Source organism: Tetranychus urticae, chromosome 1 (genome assembly GCF_039701765.1).
Source record: "Tetranychus urticae isolate SD_2017Ah chromosome 1, NJAU_TeUrti_SD_1.0, whole genome shotgun sequence".
Taxonomy (NCBI): Eukaryota; Metazoa; Arthropoda; class Arachnida; order Trombidiformes; family Tetranychidae; genus Tetranychus; species Tetranychus urticae.
Window position 1 is genome coordinate 24,320,141 of NC_142958.1, and position 25,163 is coordinate 24,345,303.

Genomic DNA, 25,163 nt, shown 5'->3' on the forward strand with positions numbered 1-25,163 from the left:
AAAACTTATTTACACATTATGAATATGGACTCGGGTTTAAGGGAAAATATTGAAATCATTGAATTGTTTGTTGATTAAATCAAATATTGTGTGAAAATGTGTCTAACAAGTATTGAAAGTAATAGAAATTTGAATGATAAAAAGCCAACTTAATGATCTAAGGTCACAAAAAGCGAGCAAGACACGAAAATTAGGCAGTTTAATTTCGGGAAAAATTAGTAAATAAGTGTATGATTAGTGATTATTATTTTATTTCCATAATTCTGTAGAGTTAATTCTTCATAAAAAATACAAGCATTACATGAGATTACTCTTGCACTCTTGCATCAAATAGTATTTAAAAAAGTTAACATTGATTGGTTACTTTGGAGACATTAATTGAAACAAATAAAAGAGATCGACATCCATTGATTGCCAAAACTGTCGAGTTAAAGTTGAGTTATGGTGCGTTTTTTGCCGCATAAAATGAAAGTGTTTACAATTTTTTACTGTTCCCAGTTTTCCACAAGATCGGTAGACAATATAATACACTGTTTGTCAAAAGGCCACTTGATTTTTCTTGATAATTTGTAAAAAAACAACATAACAGAAACTTATTTTTCATCGAAATAAATAATTAGGTAATTAAAACGTTGTGTCTAATTAGCGCTGCTTTTGTAGCACAAGTCTATGCCATGAATTTGAATTTGAATAATTGATAACAGATTATTCCTCGCAATTTGTGCCTAAGTCTATTCAATGAAAAACCCATTTTCTTAGACACGGTCTTGGCAAACCCAAATTATTGTAAATTTACGAAAAAACATTTTTCTGGTTTTTCTGGTAGCTTTTAAGGTAGCGCAGAAATAATGAAGATATTATGGGAAGAAGATAGAAATTCAATATTCTATTATTCAGTCAGGTTAAATAAGTTCAAGTATTGATCTCAAGTATTAGTTGCTCTAATATTTGAAAAGGCTCCATTTGCTTTAATTTAAGTGAAGCCATAAATTCAAATTTAACCAGTGTCTCGATCAAATTGCAAAACTGGTTTTGTTTCCAATTTAGATTACCTAATATTAATTCATGATTGATTAAAACTGAAAATATGAAAATGTAGACAAAACTGAATGAAACAGTTTGCCATTGTATTATAATTCACTACATTGCATGTCATTAAGTACAAACATGTTTTCATAAAAAATAGGTAAATTCAACCCAATTTATGCTACTTTTGATGCTTTTATTTAATCAATCTAATATGTCTGACCATTAAAAACATCAATTGTTAGTAATTTTGCTTCAACTGTTCGATTGCTAACTGTATTTTGACACTAACAAACATTATGAAACGAAAATCCATCTTCTATGAATTTATAAAGCTCAATGATAGGTTTCAATGCTGTGCTTAATGTCGGGAACGAAGGGCATTTGCCGATTGCTCGGTTTCAATAATTAAGAGACGATCTTTAAATTAGAGGATAAATATTGATATTAATACATTGAATGTTCGTGAACACATTAAAGTCTTACTCTTACAATGACTTTATAAACTTATGATTGCATATTATCATCTTTGTTATACATTAATTGGTAATTAAGACACAAGTGTCTAAAAAATGTAAAAAAGAGCTTGATTAAAAAATTAAGCTGAGTATTAATTGTAGTCATTCAAAATGATCAACCCTTTCCATTGATTAATTAAAAAACAAACTGTCCAGTTGCACAGATGTGATCAACTCTGCCAACCGATTTTCTTTCAAAACTTTCAAGTTCCTCAATTCCTTCCCTGAAGTTTCTTCACGGTTTTGGAATCAATATCGCCATAGTATTTTTCACTGTTGAAGGGATAAAAAGAGAGAAATAACAACAATTAGAAATGATTATTCAACAACAGAAACATGACAAATTACTAACCATCCAGGAACATTCTCTGGGTCATCACATTGAAGAGTATCGACATTAAATACAGTTCCGAATGAACATCCATATGGACGAGCTACTCCTTCAATACAGACGTAAAATTTACGGCAATCGGTTGGATGAGCATGTCGTGAATAATGTCCAGGCTGTTCAACCTCACTTGGATCAGGACATACGAATCCTTCAGCAACCTCTGTAACCAGAAAGAAAAAAACGGATTAAATTTAAATCAATCGATGAAATCATAACAATCACTAGGATACAATATATTCATATACAATGTAAAGATGGATTAATTTAGACAGAATGGCCTCGATCAGACTAATTAAGATTTTACTCTTACCAAAGCTTGGTGAGATTGGAAGCTATAAAATTGGTATCAACGTGAATCACGAAGATTAAAAATGCGAATTATCTGATAGATTCTAATCTGTTTTCATTTCATTTACTGTTTTGGGATAAAAATAAAACTCCCTTTTAATTTTAGATGTAATTTAATTATAATGGATGGCCATCTATTAATTTCATCTTCAACAATACACGATTGTTTGTATAATTTAATGAAAAGAAACAAATGAGATACTTTAATTAGAAATAATTAAATAAGGTGAATCAAGACTATACAGACAATAGTCTCTATTTTGCGGTGAGGAGGAAGGAAGGACCTAACATGTACACGTTAGCCTTATTGATTCAATGATTAAGTTAATTATGCATGTTAATTTAATAATAAACTCTTCAAATTTTAGCTTTAATCAGCTAACAGATAACTGATAAATCACAAAAAGACTAAACTGTTTGTTCAGGAAATATTGAACTGAACCAGGAAAACAACAGAAGAGTCTTGATGAATCCACAATCAGAAGAAGAAGAGAATGGAAAATTAATAAATTAAAATAAAATCGTAAATATAAAAGTAAATGTCAAAAAGGTGCAAAAATAGCCAAAATTATTAACATAATAATAAGAAAAATGTACAAAAATAAGGCAAAAAGTCTAATATTATCTCAACTTTATTTTGATTGTCGGCCAATCTTGTTTAAGGATAAACTTTACCCTCTTAATGATTGTAATGAATATAAATGAAAATATATTTAACTTACCTAATTGACTGCAACGGTCAACTGCATCAGCCCAAACACAGACACGTTGTTGGTCATCATAGGCAAGGCCTGGTGGACACTCGTACTTGGAAGCTTCACCATTCCAACATGAGTAAAATATTTTACAATCAGTTGCATGAGCAAAAATACCAAATAATCGAGGACAATTAGGAGTGCTTATTGGTGGTTCTGTAAGGAAATGAAAATTAATCAATAAAAATTGAGTAAACACCAAAAGATGGAGACCAATCTTTAAGGAAATCAGAGTTTCATTTATCTGAAGACAAGGAAAGTCAAAATTATGATGGCAATATTTTTTCAATTCAAGTTATTGCCATCAATATATTACATTAATTGTTGATATAATTGTTACTTTGAGGGATTGTTAACTCTTTTCTGGACTCAACACATTAATGAGCGTTGATTGAATAAATTAATAATGCTTATTAATAATATGAGTGGATGATGGTGAAAGTGATTTGGGATCGAGGCCATCAACAAGTCATCAATAAATTAGAAGACAAAATCAATTGAATATATTGGCTTTGAAATTACATTTGAACCGGATATTCACCCTGAACATCATCATTATTTATTCATTATCATTATTATAAACCTGAAGTCAAGTCACAGCAAGCTTCCTTAACAGTATAAGATGACAATTTTGCTGTTCATTTCTAGATGCTACTTTAATTTAGTGTCAATATGTTCATCTCTTGGTAAGTTAATTATTGTATGCCTGGAGGTTTGAATAAGGAATCAACTTTTATCTTAAAAAGTAAACCTAATTTTTTCACAGTCTCCACCTTGAATAGTGTCTCAGCGTGAAAGCATTGGCTTCAGTTGAACGACAGACAAAAAACTTTCAACCTGGCCTTAGGCCTAAAATTGATTTCCTAAACATGAACAAGGTGATATCGATGCAATTTAGGAGGAGAAAATCGATAATCTAAATAAGCAAAAGTGAAATTAAATTTCAATTGACACACAAAACGTTTCAGGGCAACTTTTCATCGGATTCAATATACAATTTATTGATATTTCACTTGTATCAGGTTAGAGGAAACATTTAGAGGTGTTTTATGGTTATTTGGGTTTGTGATTTGGGTTGCAGTTTACGTACCTAACTCAGTTCTGGAACCACAATCAACTGAGAATGGATAAGCACAGTTTTCTCGAAGTGAGTCTGCATCGTCAAAAACTAAACCGTTACCACAGACTTTCAAAGAGGCTGTACCATTTTCACAGACATAGTATTTATCACAGCTTTTTGGGTGAGGATAGAAACCTGATTTTTCTGGACAAACAAAATTTCCTCCTCCATTGGAAGATGTTAAGGTTGGTCTTGGATCAGGTGATGAGGATCGTACTGGACCTGGTTGGGGTCTTGGTGCAATTTGTGGTGGTTCCTCATAACGATTTGATGAGGAAATTGGAAGTGATGATGATGATGATGAGGGTTGAGATGGTAATCGAGCACCTTGATCTTCATTACGATCATTACGATCATTACGATCATTACGAGCTGGTGGCTGATAATTTTGAAAGTTAACTAATTGTGGTGATGATTGAGGTTGTGGTGGCTGTTGGTATGAAAATTGTGGTGTTGCTCGTTGACCATTGATACCTAATCATTTGGTAAACAAAGTGTCAGCAAGAAAAGGAAAAGGTTAGACTGATTTAACGATATTGAATAAAATAAATTGTAAACATTGAACAGAAAGCGTAAAAATGTAACTTACATGAGATCAGCAGAAGCGTACAAACAGCTGAGACAAATAATAATTTCATGTTGAATTTGGAGTGTATGTTGACAGTGGCTTTGTGGTTCGCTAATTTTAATCAACCAAATCAAAGCATCAACTAGAAGTAAGCAATTTGAAAACGGTTAAGATATAAAGGTAAACAAAATGAAGATTATTTGAAACCACAAAATATAAGTGAGTCAAAAAAAGAGGGAGAAAGAAATGAAAATGTTGTTTTAAAAGCAGACAAGCTAATGAAATAACGGACATTATCAACTCCCTCAGTTTATTTCTTACTCTCTTTCCACCTTTTATCCTCTCTTTCATCGTCATCATCATCAACTTAATCGTAATGAGCAACAACATCATCATCATTATCGTCTTCATCGTCCTCTTTGCCTGCAAACACAATCTTGTATAATGTTTACTTGTCCATGACCCAAAACCTATCAATACAAGTATCTAACTTACCTAAAATGAAACTATTTTACAAATATATTTAAAATAACATTTACAATTATGTTTACAATTGAATTTATCATTACAATATAATCTAGATTGCAATTTATCAACACAGCAATGGTCAGCTTGAAGGATCTGTGAACATTGGCTAAGGCATTTTCAATCACAGAATGTGATTTCAAGACGCTCCAGAATGATTCTTAGATCGAGGCTCAGATTAACTTTTAATTAACAACAAATAACTGGTTAGATGGATTAATTGGTGTATTGATTAGTGTTAATGCGCCTTAAGCAAAAACCTTGAAATTAAACTTGTTATTTTGGTGACAATCACAATGTAAATTGTTAATCTGAAAGTTGAATTGCAAGTTAAAATTGACTTTAACGATTGAAATTCAAGTTTCAATGGGCAGCATCAATCCAAGGCAACTATTCCCATGTAATAAGGTTAACTTGGACTCAATTTTATAATTGTATTTGGGTTTAGATCAATGATAAACAGATCGAGCCAACAGCTTTGTATAACAATCTTCAGTCGGTTTAGTTGATTAATAGTCTCTACTATTTTAATAATAGTCAATAGACAATGGTCATTCATTCAGGCTCATTTATCATGGACTAAAGGCTAAATTTGAATGAAAAGCATCTCATCTTTGACATTGGCTCAGGTCAATAATAGATGTTGATCAAACCTTAAATAGATTTTCATATTTCATTGTTGTCTTCCTAATAATGGCTCATTATTGTGTCTTTCATATAACAATGTTTATATTTTTGTTAAATTTCAATCTTTCATACATTTAATACAATGGTCAATTGATTTGATCTTTAATTGTAGCCAAATGTAAATTACATTTATTTAGCTTAACCTTGTTAAACTGGGCAACATATAATCATAATACAGGGATACAATTGTCTGGGATAATCATTGTCTAGTTGACCATCTTTCGTCAACAATTAGCTTCATTGTTTAATTGTAGTGTTAAATCATTTTTGCACATTAACCAAGGTCAATCAAATTGGCTTGTTGAGTTGATTTACACTAATTTTCAACGTAAACATTAATAAACTGATCACGTAAAATGTAATCAAATTAGTTACTTTGGCCAAACAATTTTACCTTTACCTTGCATGATGGTTAAAGATGGTTGAACACGCATTAATTATGTCCAATTGGAAGACAATCGGACAAGATAAAGGCAATTGTTGACAGGTTCACCTGATTGACCAAACCTTTGATTGTTCAAATGTTTCCCATGTTGCCACTGAATAACTCGCCTTTCAACATGGAAACAGTTTGAAACACGATTATAAATTGAGATCAAATTGTCAATATCAAATGTTTTGTCCAATTAACATATGAATTGCATGAAAATGGATATTTAAATGTTAACAATTGATCTTGAAGTTGATGTTAACACATGTTAACCAATCAAAAATGATTGATAAATGGATGAACGTATTAATGAATGTAAATTTGACAGGGAAATTGAATCAGATTGTTAGATGAATAACCTGAATAAATCAGTTACTCAGCTTCTAGGGTCAAATTGGCAACAGTTGATACACTTTAAGTTTGATCTTAAAATTAATATCATTACTGGACATAACAAAAAAAGGTGATTTCATTTTGAAATCAACTTGAGATGAAAATTGATTGACTTTTCAATGTATTGCTTTTATGATTAAATAATGTATAATTGGTAATCGAGTTCCCGTGTAAGCTGTTTCAGTCAAGATGGATAGTCTTGTGAGAGTGAAAGTTAAGATGAATTTGCTTCAATTACGCTCAAGGGCTTTCATTTATTTAACTTTCTCACTGATCAGGATTATGATGTGATGCTCAAGTTGATGATGGTATAATTAAACAAAACATATTGATATTAAATTGAAATATTTAGGTGAGGTAAGATAACAGGTCAAAGACCTAAGGTTAGTTGCTCAAGATTTGTTTTTTGTTGAAAATTTTGATAAAATTATGATGATTCCAAAAGAAGATGATTGAATTTAAAGTTGAGCAAAATTAAGAAGAAGATGAAAACGATGATGATCATGATGTTGGTGAGCGATTCTGATCACGCCTCGAGTACTCAATTAGTGAAAGGGAAGTTAGTATTGCTTTAGTGACCCAGAAACGCGAAGCATCACCTTGCTCTTTTCCTTCATGTTAAGGCTCTTCATCAGCTTTTTACCTTTATTTTTGTTTTCTTGTTTCCAAACTCATTGTTAATTAACACAAATCATCCTCTATAACTAATGACAATTAAACTTAAAAGCAAACCATTAACATAAAATAAAGGAGTTTAGCCAACAAACATTGACTTTAACAGTTGGTGGGAGTCTGGTGGGCGCTGGTAGTAGATGAACAAACTCAATTTTCACTGAAATAAGAGATTGGCTAATGTTAATGATCCGATACTTTTTCGATTCATCGATAGTTCTCTTGATTTCGACGAGTTGTTCTGAAACTTTGCGCTTTAAGGTTTCGCTTTTAGCAATAAAAATCTTCACTCTTTCATCAATTGTGTTGTAATACAATGTGTATTAAGTGGATGAATACCAGAAAGATTCAAACCTCTTGACCGATAAATACTAGTTGATGCTCAGAGCTATTCCTATTTTTGATAGAATATTTTTCATGGTGAAAATAGATACATGAATGAGTTAGTGAGTAGAGGTGTCGTTTAGTTTACTTTTAAAATTTGAAATTGTCAGGCCAGGTTTGAATAGAAAGGTGAAATCGAAAGTGAATTACGGCATATTCATGAGTAATCTTATCTTAAGTACCTTTTGCCATTTATGGGCAATTTAAATGCACTCATCTTTTTTCATCATGAAAAAATAGTCTTTTAAAAGTGGATTTAAACTGCTACATCTAGTATATCTCTCATGCAGTGAATATCGAACTATTTTGATAAAATAATCCAAAAATTTATCGACTGATTTTCTAATCATTACCAATCAGGGCTATTGCATATTCCTTCGAGTGAAAAATTCCCAAATATTAAATCATTATCAGCGGAAAACAAGAGCGAAATAGGAAAAAACCAACTGATTTCGTCTAAATAACGGTGATTTTTTGCCAAAATACCACAGAGAACAGAAATGTATTATCACTATTTACATCGTGATTCTAAGCTGAATTTCTTTGGACAAAAATGGTCATGATTTTGCTTTAGTATTATTTTTCAGTCATTTTTAAATATTCTGACAATATTGTGAGTTTATTTTAGCTTGAACAAGCACAAATAGCAAATTAAGGCCAATCTGCACAGCGTATTTACTGAAATCGATAAAGTGAGTCTGTAAGTTCGTTTTAGATTTGATTAGTTAAAATTCGAATTCAATTTGGCTGAATTTTATTTTTTAGACGCAAGTCCCAAATTTAGACTAAAAAACATAAATTGTTCAATCCTTAACTTGCAATTAGCCCAATGAAATTAAACTTGTCGAAATTTTAGTTTATCCATTGGCGAATCAAAGATACGCAAAGCTGGTCTGATTTGATCGTTTTGAACATTTTGCAATCAGCTTTTCATGTTGTTTTTGAAAAAAATGAATCACATTAATAATGGATTTTAACAATCATTTCAAATAATCATAGTTTTTCTCACTGCAAAAATGATTCAGTTTTGACTTATTTTTCCCTGTGAACGATAATTGATCTAGAATGGTCCATAAACGTACATGAGACAAGAATTGGATCTTCCAAACATAACAATCACAAGATGAAACATGGATCCATTGTTTCCTAAAATATCAAAATGAAAAATATTATAACCAACTCATGGTATCGAAAAATATAAGTGACAGTTTTTATGCTCGAGCTTTCATTCAGTAAATCTCTACCTACTAGAGCCACCTATTGGTGTTCAACAGAACACAACGTGGTCTCATTCCATGTCAATTGTTCAGATGATAGCTTTATTCATGCACCTGAATTTCTCATACTTTAATAAACGTATCGGGCTTCAAAATTTATGTAAATAAAAAATTTCTGCTAATATTTTCATATGTAGATTATCCAGCTTCCAAATTATTGTTTTGTTTAGCTTCATAGCTTCATCGACTGTACAGATTCATTATTGTCTTCGAACTTACTCATTAGCATATGGCCTTAATTTTGGTTTAACTCTATCCTGAAACTGCACAGGAAAGTGTACAAGGAATAGCGAAAATTTACTGATTAAATTTTATTTATTTAATGAAATAACATTGTTATTACATTGTGATGAGAAAATTGCAATTTTGTATTGAGCGCTATAATCATCACATTTAATGCTTAGTACAGCCTTCTTTTTTGTGCATGATTTTACATCTGTATATGTATACGGCTTTGTTGTTTACATCTGTGTTTGGTTTAGTTTTTGATAATTGATTTAATTTGTTTTAGAGTATTAGTGATTTGCGTTATAGGTCACCAATGAAGAACCGTTTCACCACTTTGGACATTGTATCAATTGTTCCTGAGTTAAATCGTACTCTTAAAGGTTATCGGGTTCATCAAATTCATGATATCGATGCTAAAACGTATCTAATTAGACTTAAAGACAATCCAAACGAGGATACACCTGAGATAAATAAGTTGGTTCTTCTAATTGAAAGTGGTATTCGATTGCATGTCAGTGAATACGATTGGCCTAAGAATACCAATTGTTCTGGTTTTACTTTAAAATTGAGGAAGCACTTGAGAAATAAAAGGATTGAAAATATCAAGCAAGTTGGTATTGACAGAGTGGTGGACATTCAATTTGGCATCAATGAAGCAGCTTATCATATCATCATTGAGCTCTACGACAGGGGAAATATAATTTTCACAGATTATCAATATGTCATCTTGAATCTTCTTAGATCAAGGAAACCAGGAGAAAATGATGATGTTAAAGTAATGGTTAGAGAGGTTTATCCACTTCATACTGCAGTTTATGACTACAAGGTATGATAATTCTCATTCCCATTTCTCTTTGATTATATACAAATAGTAATTATCACGAGTTCAAATTAGTATTGTAGTTAAAGAAAAAGCAAGTTTAGGGCAAAAAATAAGATGAAAATCAATGGAGGAAAAAAATACCCTACAACTCTTTGAAATAGATCGCTCTGCCTCAGCATTTCTTGCACTGCTGAGTTTATTTTTTCCCTGCATTATCTAATAACAAAATAGATTATACTAAATAAGCTTTGTTCTAGATTTAGAGTCAGAGTACCGAGATGATCGAGAATCACTTTATTAGCGAATACAATTGTTCCATGATTTTACAGAAATTTTCACAGACAAGAATGTATATTTTCTGTATATTTGCTCAGTATATAATCACAAAAGAAGTGTGTTTTTTACATAACAGACGGAACTTATTTGACAGTTTTTGTAGTTTGTTTCCATCAAACATTTCGATTTCGACTAATCTAAATTTTGTTTTATTTATTTGTATTTATTTGTAATAACAGCTTCCAAATAAAAGTGAAATAATAACACTGATTCAAGCAGCTTCTCCTGGTGATACACTGCGAAAAATTTTTAACCCTAGATTAATCTTTGGAACGGCTCTATTGGAGCATTGTTTTATGGAAGTTGGATTCCCTGAAAATTGGAAATTAGATTCAAGTAAAACAGCCGACTATGATAAAATAGAAGAAGCTCTTGCACTAGCATCGAAAATACTTGCTGAAATAATTGATAACCATCAAGGGATTATAATTCACAAGGAGGAGATTAGTCAAGCTAATACAAATGATAAAAATATCAAAGAAAGTCCAAAAACTGTGATAACTTACACTGAATTTCACCCAATGCTCTTTAATCAGCACAAATTTTCAACCAAGCTGAAATATATTGAATTTGAAACCTTTGGTAAAGCAGTGGATATTTATTTTTCAAGTATCGAAGGGCAAAAGATTGATCAACGAGCCCTTCAACAAGAGAAGGAAGCTCTTAAAAAATTGGAGAACGTGAAAAAGGACCATGAAAAGAGATTACAAGAGTTGGCATCTCTTCAAGAAATAGATAAAAGGAAAGCGTCCCTCATTGAGATGAATAAAGATCTGGTTGAAAAAGCTCTACTCATTATGAGGTCAGCTATTGCAAATCAAATCAGCTGGGAAGAGATAAAAGCTTTAATCAAGGAAGCTCAGTTGAGAGACGACGTTGTTGCCTGTGCAATTAAAGGACTTAAATTAGAGAAGAACCAATTTACAATGTTACTTTCTGATCCATTTGATGATGAAGAAACCAGTAAGCTTTCCGATTTAGTTGATATTGATTTAGATTTATCAGCTTTTGCCAACGCTCGACGATACTATGATCAAAAACGACATGCTGCTAAGAAAGAGCAAAAGACGCTAGAGAGTTCATCTAAAGCTTTAAAAAGTGCTGAACACAAAACGCAACAAGCGTTAAAAGAGGTAGCCATTAAAACATCGATTACTAAAGCTCGCAAGGTGTTGTGGTTTGAAAAATTTTTCTGGTTTATATCTTCTGAAAATTACTTGGTTATCGGAGGACGTGATGCCCAACAAAATGAGCTTATTGTCAAAAAGTATCTTAAGCAAGGAGATATCTATGTTCACGCTGATCTTCATGGTGCCTCATCAGTTGTAATTAAAAATCATATTCCAACTGAACCAATTCCTCCTAAAACTGTTCAAGAAGCTGGTATTATGGCTGTTTGTTATTCTTCAGCTTGGGAAAACAAATTTTCAAGTCGTTCCTGGTGGGTTCATTCTCATCAAGTTTCTAAGACAGCTCCTTCTGGTGAATATTTAACTGTTGGTGCGTTCATGATCAGAGGTAAAAAGAACTATCTGCCAATGGCTCAATTGGTTATGGGCTTCGGATTTTTATTTCGTTTAGATGAAGATTCTATGGAAAACCATAAATCAGAAAGACGGATTCGTTCAACAAGTGACTCTATTGACACCGATTCCGTTAATGATATTGAGATAAAGATAGAAGATAGTGAGGATGAAGATGAACCTGGGGATAATGAGGCTGGTAATACTTTTCCTGATACAAAAATAAAGAACATTGCTCAGGCAACTGATGAATCAGATGTTAATCCTGGTGGTGAAAGCAAAAATGAGAAGGTTAAGAAGGAGGATGAAGAGGATAAACTGGTTGAAATAACAGGCTCTCAGATACCAAGGATGAAATTTCAAGCACAACTGAAAAAGAAACGTAATGAAGTTAAGAAGGCGTCAACTCAAAATTCACTACAGAATGTTCAACAACAATCTAATAGACAGTTAGCCGACAAGAATCATCATCAACCACAACAACAACAACAACAACAACAACAGAAAGAGACAACAAATAAGAATCAGAATCAACCTTTGAAGAGAGGTCAACGGTACAAGCTGAAAAAGATTAGAGAAAAGTATGGAGATCAAGATGAAGAAGACAGAATGTTCAAGTTAAATTTGCTTGGCTCTGCTCCGATTATCAGACAAATGGATGGTATGGAACTGAATAGAGTCAACCAATCAAATGAAAGTGGCAATAATAATATTAATGATGTTGATGGTGGTGACGATGGGGAAGGTAGAGAACAATTGCAGGTTTCTAAGAGTAACAATGAAAGTCCAGGTCAAAAGAATCATCAAAATAAACAGGAAAAGGATAGTTTGTCCCAATCAAAGGAGAAAAGTAAACTTGATAAAAAGAAGGTGGCAATCAAAGTATCTTCCTCCAAGTCCAAGAATGGCGAAGATGAAAATGAAGGTGCTGAAAATGGAATAGAATCAATGGAAAAAGAGAGAGAGAAAAAGTTATCTAATGACATTGAAAACGAAGATGAGCAAGAAGATGAAGAAGAAGATGATGATGATGAAGAGGGTCCAACTAATAAAATTGTTGAACACGTTAATCTGATAAATTCTTTGACTGGCCAACCTTTGCCTGATGATGTCCTTCTCTACACTATACCAGTTACAGCTCCCTATACTGCTCTCTCTAATTATAAATTTAAAGTAAAAGTATTGCCAGGGACCAGTAAACGGGGTAAATCAGCGAAGACGGCGTTGGCAGTATTTCTTGCTGATAAAACAATATCTCAAAGGGAGAAAGATTTGCTTAAAAATTCAAAAGATCAAGATATTGGACGTAATCTACCCAACAAAGTGAAGATATCAGCTGTTAAGTTGAATACGTTGAAGAAAAAGGGAAAATGACATTTTCCAAGTGAAAAGCTCATCAATCAAAGTTACTTTCATCATTCTCATTAATATAAAAAAGCCTGTGATGATTTAAAAATAATTGAGGAAATTAAAATTAAAACAATCATAAAGTGTAAATTTTGTAAATCATATGGGAAGCAAGATAGTCTACAAAACACCAATTATTAACTTTATACAGACCAACAAATAAATTGGTAAATACATAAATGTATATATTTTTTGTTGATCATTTCTTAATCATTTAGCCAAGTTTACTCGTACATTCTGTTAAGGTTACAATTACATGTTTTCCTGTATCATTATCAACATACCAAGGTTGAATATATTTCAATTATAAGATGGATGATTTTTTGAATGATTGTGTTTATTAGGTGAGTGGGAGAAGGCTAATGTATCAAGACCATGGAAGATACATAAAGCCAATAATCTGATAGCGAAAAAAAATAACTATTATAATCTCATAAGAGCTCAAGCTATTCAGCTAAATTGGTCACATAATAGTGTCATCCAACACTTAATGAAATCATCGTTATGGTTAATTTTGAAACCTAATCATAAAGTGAAATATCTTGCAGCAAGAAATTGATAATGATGATGAGAAAAGCTTATGCCAAATATCCAGGACATTTTTCTCTCTGTTTTTATCATTATGAATAAATGAATAGTGCATTCATTAGCCTCTGATTTTGCTAATTAGTCTTGTTTATTAAAATATATGTATGTAAAAGAGAAACCATTTTGTCAATAATTAGACAAACTCTACTCTCCTCTCAACAGATTTATGTTTATAAATCAAGACAAGGCCATAATGTTTATTACATTTACTTGCTTCTTCCTAGATGAAAAGTGAAAAGCCCAATATGGACCAAGAAAGGGAATAATATAAAAATGTAAAATAGGTACCCAAAAAACGTAACAACAAAGTGGTTAGTAACAAAACCAAAATGTTGATATTATTGGTTGCGAATCAGTGACGTTACAGTCAGAAACAAAGCAGCTCAAAACCAGCGAGTCTACTATAGCTGTTTCTTGTTCACTCAGTTAAGGTTCTTTGTTAGCCTTTGAGAAAGGAGAAAAACAAATTACCAAATAACCTCGGTTACATAAAATCCGTGGTCATTTAAAGGAAAAAAAACCGTCTACAGCGTCTCGATACATTCTTCCACTTTCTATTTCTTTCAACAATGTGGATCCCATTGTACCCCGAATAAAAAACCAAAATAGCAATGGTAATAAGTTAAACTAATTAAATTAATAAACACGATGGTAACCTATTCACATAGTTGCCAAATGGTATTAAATACCAAAGCTCAAAAGTAAACAATTGAACAATGACAAAAAAACAAAAAAAAAATGAAAAACAGCGTTTTCGATGTTCTCCAAGAGATGGCAAGATAAAGTAACTTGGTTAATAAAAGCTTATAAAAATAGATCAATCGGTTATTATAAACCGCTAAAATGGTAAACAAATAAGCGGATGCTGATAAAGGGGCAAATATCCGTATTACCCCCACGCGTAGACCAGCACTGCGCATCGCTTTAGTAAAGAGTGAGTTGGATGAAGTGGGATGGACTTAAGTTGCGCTTGGTTAAAGAAGGAGAGAAAATTTTCGAGTCAGATTTGTTTTTGTGTTGAGTTGAAACAGTTCGGATTAGTTTACTGCAAAACTTATTAAACCACTCTGTAGTTTAAAAACCTTGTGTATCACCCTGTAAACTTATTTACCAGTAATCATGTCACTATTTTTCCCCTCTCGATGAGTTATAATCAAAATTGATACTTTTAAATTGTTTGAAAACAACTTATTCTTCTTTTTTTCTATTGACCAGCGTTGCTTTTTATTTGAACTCAACAGTTATTCACCTTAACCATCAAGGCCACTCAAATCATTGGGAGCTTGACGTTTTGACAAACAATGAGACCCAATAACATTGGTTCTCGATCCCAGGGAGCAAAAGGTTTGTACTAAAATAAACGGAGTCATGTATTGACAAATTATCCAAAACTTTAGTAATCCTAAAAATGATGTTTACAGCTAAAGATATTTTTTCATCCGTAAATTGTTGATTGTTTTTTTAATTATTTTTTTTATTTTGTTTTAAATTTCTTTTATTGTGATTTTTAGGTACTGAAACACCTAGAAATTTAATTCCCGAGTATCTGAACGTTATAGAATTTCTTAAAGAGAATGAAAAGTTAATCAAAGAAGGTGACTCTAAAGAAATTTTGGAAAAAGTAAAGGAGATAGACAACTTTAATCATATTCTTGACAATATGAGGAAAGAAAAAGTCTTTTTACTGATGACCGTGGATGAAACTTCACTTTTTAACATTGTCAGCCAAGTTGTAAATAGCCAGGAAAGAACGTTAACCCAATTAACCAAGATAAACAGAAAAAATTTAACCACCGGAATTAGTATCAAGGAAGAAGATAAAGGTAAAATTAATGTTACCAATTCTGTTGAAAGGAAAGTTAACAATGATTTAAGGACTCGTCGTCATAGGCGCAGTGAATGGAGACGTCGTTGGAGACCTTACGGAAGAAGATTCAGCCGATCGTTTAGTAAAAGTAGTCGACTCGATGATTTGGAAAGCAGGAAAAACAAGTGGTTAAACCTTCGTATGCACGTTTTGGGCCAACCTTTAGCACCCTATAATACAACACAGTTTCTTATGGATGACCATAATGTGAGAGAACCTGAATTTGAACAAATTGATAGATATCTGAAAGCTAATGCAGTGGCCGCTGCTGTCAACAATAACTTTAAAGATGTCAACTCTGAAGGAAACCATTCTATCACAGGAAGCATCACTCCCAGTGGAGGAGACTATCGAAGAAGGTGTATGAGTGATAGTACACCATCTCGCAAAAATTCTGATGATGTGTCGTCCGATGATTTTTATAGTTCGCCTGATGATGAGCTAGATTTTGATCAGAGACAATTTTTTGAAACCTATGAAAACATTCATGCAGAAAGGATAAGCACAATGTCTAAAGCAGAATTGGTTAAAGAATATCTTCTGTTAGAACAAAAGTGTGAAGAATTGGAAACCAAGCTTAAAGAAATGGAATATCATTCTAAACTAATTTCAATCAAGTAAAATTGTTATTCGTGATCTTTGTTCATTTGTATAATTATGTTGATATGCCAAAGCTATTAATTTTAACAAGTTTTGTTTTTTCGTTATTTATTTGTGTACAATTTTTTTATTTTGTAATTTTTACTCAGATTAATGGAAATAATTCGTAGCTGATTGATTGCCATTGAAAATTATATGCTGCAAATTTGACTTTCGGGAGCATATTTTTGAATAAATTTCTTGTATTTGGCAACAATGGTATAAAGAGTTGGTATATTTATGTTACCACAAACACCGTATCCTCCAGACACTAATCCAACCGCATACCAGCGATGATTCTCAGGGTTTTTGTACATTAATGGTCCACCAGAGTCACCAATACAAGAACCACCGCCGGTAGTTACATCTATGGCGCACATATGGCTTTCATGGATTGGTGTCACTAAACTTGCATATTCACCAGGGTAAGTTTCAACAACACCTCGGACTCGTAGAGTAAATTCATAATTCATTTTGTTGCATCTTTCATCTGATGGGAGGAGGAAAATAAATTAACATTTGATAAAAAAAAGTACAGATGGTGTTGAATCAATGAAATATACTTACTATCAATGAAATCCACTTCAACTTCATTTAATTTATCAGGTGCACCTTCAATCTCCGATAGTTTACCCCAACCGGCAACAATCAGACTTTCATAGTCTTTAATTTTGGCATCAGGAATGCAAATTGGATAAATATCTTCGCTAAATTGAACAGGCTTGCTCAATTTAAGAATTGCAAAGTCAAAGTCAAGTTTTCGCTCTGTTATGTCAAACCGTTTGTCATAAATAAACTTGGAAACGCTGTGTTTATTTTCCAAATCTTTTGATATACTGTGAGCACCCAAATATACTTCAGTCAATTTCCTTTTACGTAATATTCCAAATTCATCGAAAATACAATGAGCTGCTGTCATTACATGTTGATTGTCAATCAAACTTCCACCACATTTAACATATCTCGAGTCATGTTGGTTTAATTTAAACCTTAAAAAATAAAACAAACGACAAGATCGCAATCAGAAAATCAGTTTCTAGAGTGTCTTTCAAAATCAAATCCATACCTTATATGAGCTATCCATGGGTACTTATTGGGTGTCGCTTCTTTTCCCATGAAAATTCGGCTCTGAGCACCTTCTGAAATGCCGCATTCTGGAAAAAATAAGCATATTTAGAAACAGAAAAATCAAAACACAGAAATCTTTTGGTCCATCACTACAAACCAATTGTTAATTTATCCTTTAAACTTAAAAATATTAACATAACTAGAAACCAACTCACAACCAATCAAAGGACTATTCATAAGCTTAAAAATGCCTAATTTGCTATCATTGGAGTTTAAATATAAAATATTGAAATAAACTCTGTCAGCCTTTTTTCAATTATCATAAATTTCGATAACCATACTCACCACAATCATCATTACACGAAATCATGATTAATTGAGCCAATTTAAGTGTGATTCCAAGAAGAAATGAGAATAACATATCTCATATAAACTTTTATCCAATAAACTTGTTTGTTGGACACAGCATTTAGTATGCTCTGGTTAATCGGTAGCTTGATTAATAGTATTTTGAGAGTAATTTGTTCACTAATGTATCCATGATGATTTAACTCTTTCAAACAATCATTGATATCCATGAGTGTATTCACAACTAAACACAGTCAAGGTACAAACGTATTAAACACATGTTGAACGGAATCAAAAAACCACAAAATTAACAGTTTTTCCTTGGTTTTGGTTAAAGTTTGTCTTAACAAGAGTAATACAAAAAAAAAACAATTTTAAATGTGCATAAACAGTAGCTGCAGGTTAAAGTTGTAAATATCCGATTGTAAAGTTGTGACAGATTCTCAATGTTGTGTGTTTTTTGTTGAATTGTTGTTGTTTACTTACACTCGATGATATGCCAAATGATCAGCATGAACGACAAAGATGCCAATTTATATCAATCTATGTGATTGTCACTTTCAATTTTATTGATTTTACTTTCACTTGTTAATGGGCAAACCGTTTTTTTTATAACTTTACGCTCATTAAAGTTTTTATCATAAATTAAGATTGTGCTTCTAAATTGAGAGGATGAATCGGATTTCCCTAAATAAAGTTACATTATCGGCCTAAAAAGGGTCTAATAGTTTCTACCTGAAACCCATCAGTTTATAGTGAAAGGGTTTACCAAAAAAGCTACTCAAGCTTCAACGGAAAAGGGAAACAGTTACAGCTGTATTTGATTTTGGTATATCTTTCAACATTAGTACCACTTGTTTCATTAATACGGATAAATTTTCAATTGCTACTACTCTTGATTGTTATTATTATATTTCCTTAATTTTACTATCTCTTCATTAGATGATGATGATTTTTCACCGTGAACAAAGCAATCTAATGGATATATTATTGTCTTTACTGGTGTTAAGGATAACACTTAATACTAATGGAATGATTATATGATAAGTTTTGTGTGTGTGTTGCTTTTTGGTTAAATAAAACCAGTTTGTTTGTGATTAATTTTTACCCATTTAAAACTCTATTTGTGTATTAGTTAGTATTAAAAAGGGAAAAGGCACAATTACTGTATAAATCAGCTCATCTCCGTAATGTTTACACTTGAATTGTTCATGGAGTCAATCATTATCAGGTTAGTGATCATTTGTTCAAATTAAAACACCATCGTATTGCTTAACATATTGAAGAAAGCAAATTAAATCGTTAACAATCATGTTAATAAAGCTTGTATAAATAAATCTTATTTTCATTACTTTGGATTGCTTTAAAATCTCAATTTTGGCAAAACGGTTTGTTTCATTTTGTTTTGTAATCAAAATGCTGATTATCATTGCATTGACCTGAAAACAGATTAATCTGGCAATTGTTGATATTTTCACATAAATCAGATTTGATTATTGATTAATTGATTGGTTTATCATTTCAATCATTATTAAGCTAACAATTCCAACTTTACAAGCAACATTGTGTTAGGCATACAAATATTATTGAACAGATGCAATTGTGCATCCTTTGAAACAGCAAAACAACAATTAATTTCATTGTTCAATTGAATAGGTCATTAATCAATGTTGATAAAGGTCGCCAATTTACGCAGTAATAAGACAAGATTATCATTAGTTTATCTGTTGTGTTTGATACAGTTAGTATCCTAATTTTGCTTCGTTGTGAATAGTTTATCCTAACAATTCCTTCAAATTATTTCCGACTAATTGAAAAATCTTCAATCATAATCAACAGAATGAGTTTATATTTTGTGGTCATTTTGTCAGCCCTATTTGCGGCTTCATCAGGTAAGCTTGAATCACAAATAATTCACAACCAAATAATTGTTCAACAATCTGGATATTGTTCTGAAATCTCATACTGTGATTAATATTTTCGCATTTCTTTAACATTGCTATTCAACAAATGAACCTAGGTTTAGGTAATGTAACAAGTAAAGTCGATTACCAAGAAATACAATTTTTTTATGTTAACTGACTGTAATTGACTTTGTGTGCTAGCAATTCAATCAATGAGTATGAATATGTTTTTATCACAAAATTTGCATGATTAAGTTGAACACTGGTGTTATAATTTAGAGCTAGACTATCTAACGACTCTTCAGATACGATTTCGGGAATGATTTGAATAATATTTTCTTTCTTTACAGGGAACATCTTTTCTACCTTTTCCCCTCTATCTGCACTCCGATCATTTTCACCATTTCAAAGTTTCCCTTCATTTGGTTCATCATTCTCAAATTTTCCCTTTGGTCAACCTTATGCGTCTTCATATTCCTCAAATGATCCATTCAATTCGGCTTTTACATTGGCTTCTTCCCCATTCCAAAATTCATATTCTCCCTCTCCCGCTCCACAGGCTGTATCGCCCTTTGGTGGTGGCTTTTCCTCTGGTGCATTTCCTTATTCACCTTTTCCATCCTTTCCACCAATGCCTTCATTCCCTTCTTTCAATAGTTTCACCGATGGCCTTAAAGGCAATGGATTCAAGGTAACATCAACTTCTTCCGAGGGTAAAGATGGAAGCCAAGGCCAAGTTACAGTTCAAGTTCAAAAGATTGATGAAAATAAACCTGGTGAACAGCGACAAGTGATTCAAACTTTCCGTACTGCTGGACCTTTGATTCCATCAAATCAGGCGAAAGGAAAGGTACAAAATAAAGCAGATAGACATCGAGTTGTCAATAGACCACCAATGAAAACAAACAATCAGAAAGGTCCTCTACCAAATGGAGCTGTTAATCAACAGCGAAAACCTTCATTTGCTAAACCCATGATACCCATGAAGCCAGCATCACCAACCAAAGTATCTCCATTGAATGATTTATCGTTGAATGGTACTGCACCTCAACAGCAATCAATTGTTAGCACAAGCAACAAAGCAACTCTTCAAGAAAAAAACAATAACCAATTAATCAAAAACAATGGTGCAACAGTTTCCTCCTCGAAAACTAGTTCATCATTGTCTATACCATCAACCAGCCAAAATATTGTCCATGAAAATGGATCATCATTTAGTTCTGGGAATTCAAAGGTTATTTCAAATACAAATAGTCAAGCTAAATCATTCAATGGGGTTACTGTTAAACGTGTTGACTCCTCTGGTCGAATAACAACTGGATTTATTCAACCCTGAAAGAAATTTCGATAGAAAAAGAATTATATCGATGAAAATAATTTGAATAAAATTTACAAAATTTACTGCAATGATTAAAGTTTCAATTTAATTGAGGCACTTCACTTATTTTTGTTTTCATGCTTTGTTTTTCGCTAGTTATTCATTTTCGTTTCCGGAGCTCAACATTTTTTTAGCTCCAGTCACAAAAATGAATGAACATTTTACAAACGATGAAAGCAATTTATGTTTTCTTACAGAGATGAGAGAAAATGAGAACAACAAAACAAGTTGAGCAAAAACAGAGCATTGCTTTTGTGAGTAAAAAAGAATGAAACTTTTTAAGTTTCTTTAAAATAATTTTTCTCTTCAATTTTGATTTGGTTGATCCCGTCTGTTTTTTTGGTTGCTTGCAATCTAGTCATATCTTGCCCGTGATAGTACGAAATCAGCATCATCTGCTTTATTACCATTTGCCCATTTATAATATACCATTAGTTAAATATTGAAATCCATCATAAATTTTAGTAGTCAGTGAATTGATGCTCGATTCGACCATATTTTCGACGTATTGCTGCAACTGTTCCTCTGTCATTCCAATATGGAAACGATCCTTTAATGACATTATCGTGCTAGCACCAGTTTTGAAACAGGGTAATTGGCAATTAGCTTGAATTATCTCAACCAGGGTTAACAAACAATCGTGGTGTTTTCTGGCTGCCACTAAGCCTTGTAAAATTAATATTTTAAAATATTTAAAAATATCACTATCCAATCCTCCCATGACCTGTAAAATAAACAAACAGTAATTAGACGTTTGAAGTCTTTTGATTATCAAAGTCATATTTACCTCAACGAATTCATGAGTAAGTTTAAAAGGCGAATTTTCGAAACCAAGATTTTTTGGAGATATTGATAAAATAAAACCAAAGTCTATGTGAATTATATGACCTTCTGAATCCAAGAGTATGTTACCATTGTGTCTTCAATCAAAAAAGATAAAATTTAAACAAATTTAGATTTAAGATAAGAGATAAGACTTTGAACCTTATTGAACTGAGTATCTGTTAAACATTGAACCTACCTATCTTTAACTTGTATCAAATATGAAACTATACAATAAGCTGCACAACTCTGGACAAAATTTCTTTGCGCAGTTAAGAATGATTCACTGTTAGTTGGTCCAAATTCTTTGAGGAAATATTCATATAAAGACATCTTGGAGTGTTTTTTAACTTGATGCAATGATATGCTGTTAAGGATAGGCTCAATGATTCCATGATCAGCTGAAGTAACCATAATTTTATAAGGGCGTAACCAGAGAGGAACATGTTCTTTTTCCCAAATTTTTTGTAAATTCACTAAAAATTGATGGACCATTATTTCCTGTCTTAAATCATCGCCACATTTAATGATAGCAGCAACTAATCTCCATCCTTGAAGATGCCCATAAGGTGATGATTCTCGAATACGTGCAACCTTCTCATCTAACGGCTCTTTCAGAAAGGCAGCAGACGGGTCATCCGGATCCATAGTAAAGTTTGTTTTAGGCTGATTGACTGATTCAGACAATCTTCTCCTAATATCACTAGCAGCCATGAAAATACTGTTATTTTTAACAATATCTTCAGTTGATGTAAGCGATTCTTGTGATGATAATTGTGATAAAGTATCTTTTTCTTCCTCCGAGCAGGAGGAATAGTGTTTGCAAATGTTATCATCTTCATGGCTCCAACAGTCATCAGAATGATTGTCAACTGAAGGAAAAAGGGTGAACTTTGATGGTATTTCGCCATTTGTAGCAGCATCCCGCCGAGAGCAATAATTAACTAAATTTTCTTCTGATCGGGTTTGCCGTAAGCTATTGATAACTTTAGTTGGTAAAGGAGTTGAATTAATGTCACCAGCTAATTCAACAGCTTCAAAGTAAACTAAATAGGGAGCTTTATCCTTAGAATTTAGAAGAACCGCTGCTCCTGGAGGTACTCTTACAATCATATGGCGGAATGAATAGATAGGCAACCAGACTCGAGCAGGTAAATTAAGATTGAGAATGGAAAGTTCGGCCATTAAACGTTGAGTTTTAACATCTTTGGATGCAATTTTCTGTAATCTAGTTGAAATCAACATTAGACATTTTATGAACTCATATTCGGCTGTGAGTCGAGGAGCACCGCAATGACATAGTACTTTTTCACCTCTCAAATCATTGCAAACACCGGCACAGCTGTTGAAACAAACACATCCATTATCAAAAGCATGACCAGAGGTTAAATCACCCAAAGTTCTGGAAGGATTGAGCAGTGATGCTGCAATTGACGAGGGGCCTGAATTTGAAATACTATGTAACGATCCTGTTGCATCGGAATAAGATCTATGATGGCTTTTGCGTAGAGTTCCATGAGCAGCAGCTGCAGATGAGAGTGATAACATTTGTGCGGATGATGAAGCTAATGAAAGACTAAACGAGTTGACTTTACTAGATGGGACAAGAGACGAAGAGATATGGTTTGTGGTTGATATCACCGTTTTAGATTGGCTGTTGTTTGAATGACCATTCAAATTATTAGAAAAATCTAGAGTATGAGAAATTTCTCTTGGCAGGTTCAATGATGATTTGGTTACGGGAGATGATTCTGTCACATTAATGTCTGGTCTATTTTGACTTTTGCTGTAATTATCACTGTTGTCTTGATGATTTTCAATATTGATTGTATTGTTAGAAGAGTCGGTGGTGTCAGAACAGCTACTGTTCCCATTTACAGTCACATTTGAAGTGCAACTAGTTGTTTTGGTAGGACTATCACCAGTAATTTGGATTTTTTCTGAGCCAACACCGTTACTAATTGTTAAATTAGTTGATCTCAGAGAGGTTAAATTGTCAGTAAAGTTGTTTATCTGTTTATAAGTTGATTGTTTAGGTTTCAACTCTTCACTGAGTATTAAATTTTTAAGCTTAACTCCATGGGACTTTTTCAGACTATTTCTTGTTGTAAAAGACGAGAATGATGAGATGGAAGCGGATGAGGTCAACTTTGGAATGGAAGCCGATGATGAGCAGCTGATGAGTGATGAAGATGATGATGGATAGGCATCGTGACAGAAAGCATTCAATAACCAAGCCAATTGAAGGCTGAATTCAGGACAGGAGCGGCAACGGTTAATAAAATAAGGATGCAAAGCATCAGCTATATCTGAATGGTTTATATATAAAACAACCAATTGGGGTAAATAGAAGTCAACATCAGCTTCTTCAAATGTAAACAAGCGATTACCAATGTAACTCAATACACCAGGTTCCTTTGATTTAAATAAATAGTTGATAGCCAGGGACATCTCGAACAGACGAGATTGGAATAATCTTAGCAGCCAAGAACCGTTGTCCATGGTTGTCAAAAACCCAAAAAAATATAATATAAATTGGAGAAACAAAAGAATTTAAACTACGGGACAATCAAATTATTCCACTAATAATAATCAATACATATTTATGAATAGGATGGGAAAGAAAGAGAAAAGAGAAAGAGAGGCAGAGTAGAGTGAGAGATGATAAAGAACTTAATAATCAAGAGTAATTGGGAAGAGAAATGATGAAGAGGAGAAAAGGGTAGGATGAAAAAAATCACTATCAATAAACATATTATAGTAACAGAATGAGAAGAAAATTTTCATCATTTTGAGTTGAACCAGAATAACCAAATTAACTTGGAATCAGCAATTATTACACTGAATTTACAATCACTTAAACAAACAGAAGTAAGTTACTCATTCAGGAAGAAATAAAATCTTGCGAATAAAACATTAATTTGGACTTATTTTCAAATCTGTCTATTGATGATAAGTAAACCTAGAAAAAAAACCAAACAGCAAATTGAACAAAAAGTAGGATGTCTTTCAACCTCTTGGCGCTAAGTTTGGTCCGAATTTACAGTTTAAATGTTTATGAATAATTTGTGCCCTTTACTTAACAGTTAATTTATAATATTAATTATGCAATTAATATTCATCAATTAATTAATCTTT

At 32.5% G+C, this 25,163-nt stretch overlaps 6 protein-coding genes across 7 annotated transcripts; 3 read left to right on the forward strand and 3 right to left on the reverse strand.

Annotated features, from left to right (window-relative positions):
- Window positions 1-1,453: 1,453 nt before the first annotated feature.
- Window positions 1,454-4,909, reverse strand: LOC107368626 (protein obstructor-E). The gene is made up of 5 exons (XM_015936492.3): window positions 4,748-4,909; window positions 4,129-4,632; window positions 3,006-3,194; window positions 1,897-2,095; window positions 1,454-1,817 (listed from the first exon to the last, which is right to left on the reverse strand). Exons 1-5 carry the CDS (start codon window positions 4,794-4,796, stop codon window positions 1,757-1,759), a joined length of 1,002 nt encoding a protein of 333 aa, XP_015791978.1. The 5' UTR covers window positions 4,797-4,909; the 3' UTR covers window positions 1,454-1,756.
- A 4,639-nt stretch (window positions 4,910-9,548) lies between these two features.
- Clbn (Nuclear export mediator factor NEMF homolog Clbn) lies at window positions 9,549-13,595 on the forward strand. Its single transcript, XM_015936461.3, has 2 exons — window positions 9,549-10,148; window positions 10,661-13,595. Exons 1-2 carry the CDS (start codon window positions 9,636-9,638, stop codon window positions 13,376-13,378), a joined length of 3,231 nt encoding a protein of 1,076 aa, XP_015791947.2. The 5' UTR covers window positions 9,549-9,635; the 3' UTR covers window positions 13,379-13,595.
- Window positions 13,596-15,011: 1,416 nt separating this feature from the next.
- On the forward strand, window positions 15,012-17,337 carry LOC107368520 (uncharacterized). 2 transcript variants are annotated; one of them, XR_016197823.1, is made up of 4 exons: window positions 15,012-15,343; window positions 15,511-16,483; window positions 16,616-16,930; window positions 17,112-17,337. XR_016197823.1 is itself a non-coding variant. In XM_089266001.1 (3 exons), exons 1-3 carry the CDS (start codon window positions 15,301-15,303, stop codon window positions 16,638-16,640), a joined length of 1,041 nt encoding a protein of 346 aa, XP_089122127.1. In that variant the 5' UTR covers window positions 15,012-15,300; the 3' UTR covers window positions 16,641-17,083. The 2 variants fall into 2 exon arrangements, 1 of the variants encoding a protein (XP_089122127.1); XM_089266001.1 differs by lacking the exon at window positions 17,112-17,337 and having other exon boundaries at window positions 16,616-17,083.
- On the reverse strand, window positions 16,658-21,450 carry LOC107368521 (clotting factor G beta subunit-like). Its single transcript, XM_015936357.3, has 5 exons — window positions 21,393-21,450; window positions 17,919-17,996; window positions 17,572-17,659; window positions 17,073-17,494; window positions 16,658-16,995 (listed from the first exon to the last, which is right to left on the reverse strand). Exons 1-5 carry the CDS (start codon window positions 21,448-21,450, stop codon window positions 16,658-16,660), a joined length of 984 nt encoding a protein of 327 aa, XP_015791843.3.
- LOC107368519 (uncharacterized) lies at window positions 19,650-21,232 on the forward strand. The gene is made up of 2 exons (XM_015936355.3): window positions 19,650-19,813; window positions 20,176-21,232. Exons 1-2 carry the CDS (start codon window positions 19,762-19,764, stop codon window positions 21,159-21,161), a joined length of 1,038 nt encoding a protein of 345 aa, XP_015791841.2. The 5' UTR covers window positions 19,650-19,761; the 3' UTR covers window positions 21,162-21,232.
- On the reverse strand, window positions 21,223-24,970 carry fwd (phosphatidylinositol 4-kinase beta fwd). Its single transcript, XM_015936353.3, has 3 exons — window positions 22,225-24,970; window positions 21,991-22,123; window positions 21,223-21,927 (listed from the first exon to the last, which is right to left on the reverse strand). Exons 1-3 carry the CDS (start codon window positions 24,525-24,527, stop codon window positions 21,622-21,624), a joined length of 2,742 nt encoding a protein of 913 aa, XP_015791839.2. The 5' UTR covers window positions 24,528-24,970; the 3' UTR covers window positions 21,223-21,621.
- Between the last annotated feature and the right edge of the window lie 193 nt (window positions 24,971-25,163).